The 3,402-nt window shown below is 55.5% G+C and overlaps 1 protein-coding gene across 1 annotated transcript; it reads right to left on the reverse strand.

Annotated features, from left to right (window-relative positions):
• Nucleotides 1-963: 963 nt before the first annotated feature.
• On the reverse strand, nt 964-3,398 carry LOC104519692 (malignant fibrous histiocytoma-amplified sequence 1 homolog; the record flags this gene model as incomplete). The annotated part of the gene is given in 2 exon segments (XM_029084516.1): nt 964-3,110; nt 3,112-3,398. Coding segments are annotated over 2 exon segments (2,434 nt in total), but the record flags the coding sequence as incomplete, so codon positions are not given.
• Between the last annotated feature and the right edge of the window lie 4 nt (nt 3,399-3,402).

The raw sequence follows: 3,402 nt of genomic DNA on the forward strand, positions 1-3,402 counted from the left end.
GGTGGGGGGGTGGGTGTAAAAAAAGCACGCTTTCAGAGCTCTGCTTACAGTTCAGAGTGCATTTTGATTTCATGCAGATTTACACACCAAAGCACCTCTTCCATGGCCCCCACAAGCCCCAAAGCAAACCCAGCAGAGCAGAGAGGACACGGGTTAGAAGGCAATACCTGCATACATACAAAGTAAAACGCTGTTAGAAAACACCACTGATAAAACCACAACTTTAGAAGCATCAGCTTTAAAAAGCACCACAACTAGTCATATTCCAGAGGAGAGAGATTATGCTGCTTTTTGTTAGATGAAGGGGGAGAGAGAAAGGAAAATAACTGCTTTCAATAACAGCTCCAAAAGGCACACACAGTCTGGGAATCGCTTCTAGGTGAGACACTTAAACAAAGAAGATGGAGTAACCCCCTCTCTTCAGGGAGGAAAGCTTTCCGCCAGAGACAGGGCTCCCACACGAGAAAGTGCTTTTTCATACAGGGCTATATACACACCCATTGTCTACCAGCAGGAGCTTTCCTGCATTCAGACAGGCTGCAGCACAGCCCAGGTTTTGGGGGTGGAGGGTGGAATGGGGGGAAGGACAGGACACCTGCAGTCTTTCATGCTTCTCCATCTGCATTTACAAACAGCCCTGAGGAAGAGGGAGCTGCAGGGTAAAGGGAGTTAGGAAAAAAAAAACCCCAGTGCCATTCAAAGGAATGAAAACAAGAGGAGGACAGTCAGGGCCTTTTCAACAATGGCACCGCCAATGCTTGGGGCCAAAACCCAAAAAGCAGAGAGAAGGCACAGACAAAGGGGGATCTAACACCTCCCCCCATCTCAGAACAGGGTTATTTTAAGCCTGTCTCCTTGGAGCTACTCTAATATTTTCTCTCATGACTCAAGTCGGCAGGGAAGGAAGTCAGACCAGAGGAGAAAAAAGGGAAAAAAAAATAAAATAAAATAAAAAAGCCTTACCTGGAAAAGCGTGTGGGTTGGGTGACCCTCTTTTAAGGCACTTTGAACAGAGGACGTGCACAGTGTAGTACAGGCCCGGCCATTCCTGGAGCAGGACATTCAGTTCTTCCACTAAAGGGGTAATGGCTTGCCAAGCTGTCCAGATATTTGGTAGGGACGCATGACTAGCGATAGACAGAGTATCTGGCTGCAGAGCTCCCCTGGCAGGCCGGTAGCTCACCACCACGGGCACCTTTCCCCGGTAGGCATAGATCTGGTACTTGCCATCTGACCGCTGAACCACGTGGCTGTTAATCTGGACACTGTAGCGTGCAAACAAGCCGGGTGGGAGAATGAATGGAAAGCTATATTCAATTTGCAGCTGCTCGACCACGAAGGACTGTCCGCTCAGATTGGCGCCATTGATCCACGCCTCTGCGTGTGGCACCTCATTTTTCACGTAGCAGGGAAATTTGTACCAAGTGGCTGCCCCATTTAGGGGCTTGCATTTGGGTTTGTTGACACAGTAACAGAGCCCCATCTTCTCCAGCAGCTCCAGGATGAGCTGCAGATCCTCCCGGCTCTGGATGTGGGGCTTAAGGAGGAGACGGATAACGTTGCCAGGGAGTAGGCCATGCAGCAAGAAGCCCTCCACATAATGATGGAGCTGAGTGGCCCTCAGTTCGTCAATGTGGGTGTCGCTGAGCAGTTTCTGGAGCAGCACGGTGGCATCCCGCTGGCAGAAGACGTTGAGGATGTCAATGAGCCGCGGCAGGTTGTGGAACACGTACTCCCGCAAGGTGAGGTGCTCCTCAAAGTAGAGCAGCTTCCCACTCTCGTGCAGGTAGGACAGGGCGCTCTGGAGCCGATCCTCCGTCAGGCCTGCCTGCAAGCCCAACCGGGCAGAGTCCCACCAGCTAAGCCACAGCTGCTGAGCTTGTGGCTGGAAGTGTAGCTCCTCCAACACCTGCCAGGATTTGGGCAACACCCGGTGCAGGTTCGGGAAGATATCCCGGTGCTCAGCCACTGAGAGGAGCTTGTCCCGCAGGCGACGCACCTGGCAACGGTCCCGGCAGCTGAAAGGCAGCACTGGAGAGAGGATCTGTGGGCGGTGGTTGAGAAGGTACTGAAACTGGGCTTTCTTTCGACGCAAGTTCTTGTCCGAGACCCCATAAAAGGCAGCATGCGGGCTGGAGCAGCGCAGGTCAAAGTCCTGTCCCAGAGCCTCATCCACCTGCTGGACCAAGCTCTGGAGTCCCTCGGCATCCCTCTTCTCCTGCTGAGCAATCTGGTGATGGATGTCCAGGCACTTCTCTTCCAACTCCCGCTCCGCACAGAGGTCAGCATGGGTTCCCACCATGCACACCACGGCATGGGGCACCTTGGAACCAAGCCAGCGCAAGAAATAGCCCACGGAGGGGTCGAAGTGCTGAGGGACGTAGGCACTCAAATTCACCACCAGCACGTAGAGGGCTCCAGGAGAGAGGAAGAAAGACTGGATCACATCATAGCTGGGATCCCCCGCCAGCTCATACACAATGAACGTCAGGCCCCTCTCTGCGTCCGCTGTCCAGTCCATCACCTCAATGCCCTTGCTGCCTCCTGACAGTCCCAGTCCTGATGGTACTTGAGGGGCATTCAGTGGTAGCGATGGTGCAGGACACGGTGTTTCTCCCTTCACCCGGTGAGAGGGCACGTGAGAAGGGAAGTCCTGACACTCAATGGGGAGATGTTCAAGCTGCTGCATGGCAGGTACCCGCTCCGAGGAAGCATCCTGAGGCTCTGAGAAGGGGCAACACCCAACTGGCACTCTCCCAAGGTCCTGCTGCTGCCCAGGGCACCCTCTGGGCTGGGTGCTCCCTGCCTCCAGACTTCGCACATCCTCCCTCTGCCCATCCTCCTCCATGAGGCATCGTCTCAGCAAGGTCTTTCCCGCATTCTTTAGGCCCATGAGGACCAGCTTGAGGCGGGGTTTGACGGCAGGCTGGGAGTGGGCCAGCTCCTGTTGGTAGGCTGCAATGTAGGGGATGCCTTTCATGCACACCTCGTAGGGAGGCTGGATGAGGGGGTTGTCTTTGATCTTCCACAGGGTGACGCGGGAAAGCTGCCCAAAGCCCTCAGGCAGGATGGCAATCTGGTTGCCTTGCAGGACCAGCTGGGAGAATCCTAATGGAGTCAGGCGGGGAGCGTATGCGGTTGTTGTCCAGCCAGAGGGTGCGGAGCTGGCGGAGCTGGCAGAGGTGAGGGGGCAGGACGGTGAGCTGGTTGCGGCTCAGGTAGAGCTCCTCCAGACTGGGCAGCGCCAAGATGGCAGTGGGGAACTCCCCCAGCAGATTGGAGGAGAGGTTGAGCATCTTGAGCCGCTGCAGGCTGCTGAAGCCGGCGGGCAGGGCCCTCAGACAGTTGCCGTCCAGCATGAGGCTCTCGAGGGCACTCAGCTGGCAGAGGGCCTCGGGCAGG

The sequence above is a fragment of the Antrostomus carolinensis genome, unplaced genomic scaffold (genome assembly GCF_000700745.2).
Source record: "Antrostomus carolinensis isolate BGI_N321 unplaced genomic scaffold, ASM70074v2 scaffold38454, whole genome shotgun sequence".
In the NCBI taxonomy this organism is placed as follows: Eukaryota; Metazoa; Chordata; class Aves; order Caprimulgiformes; family Caprimulgidae; genus Antrostomus; species Antrostomus carolinensis.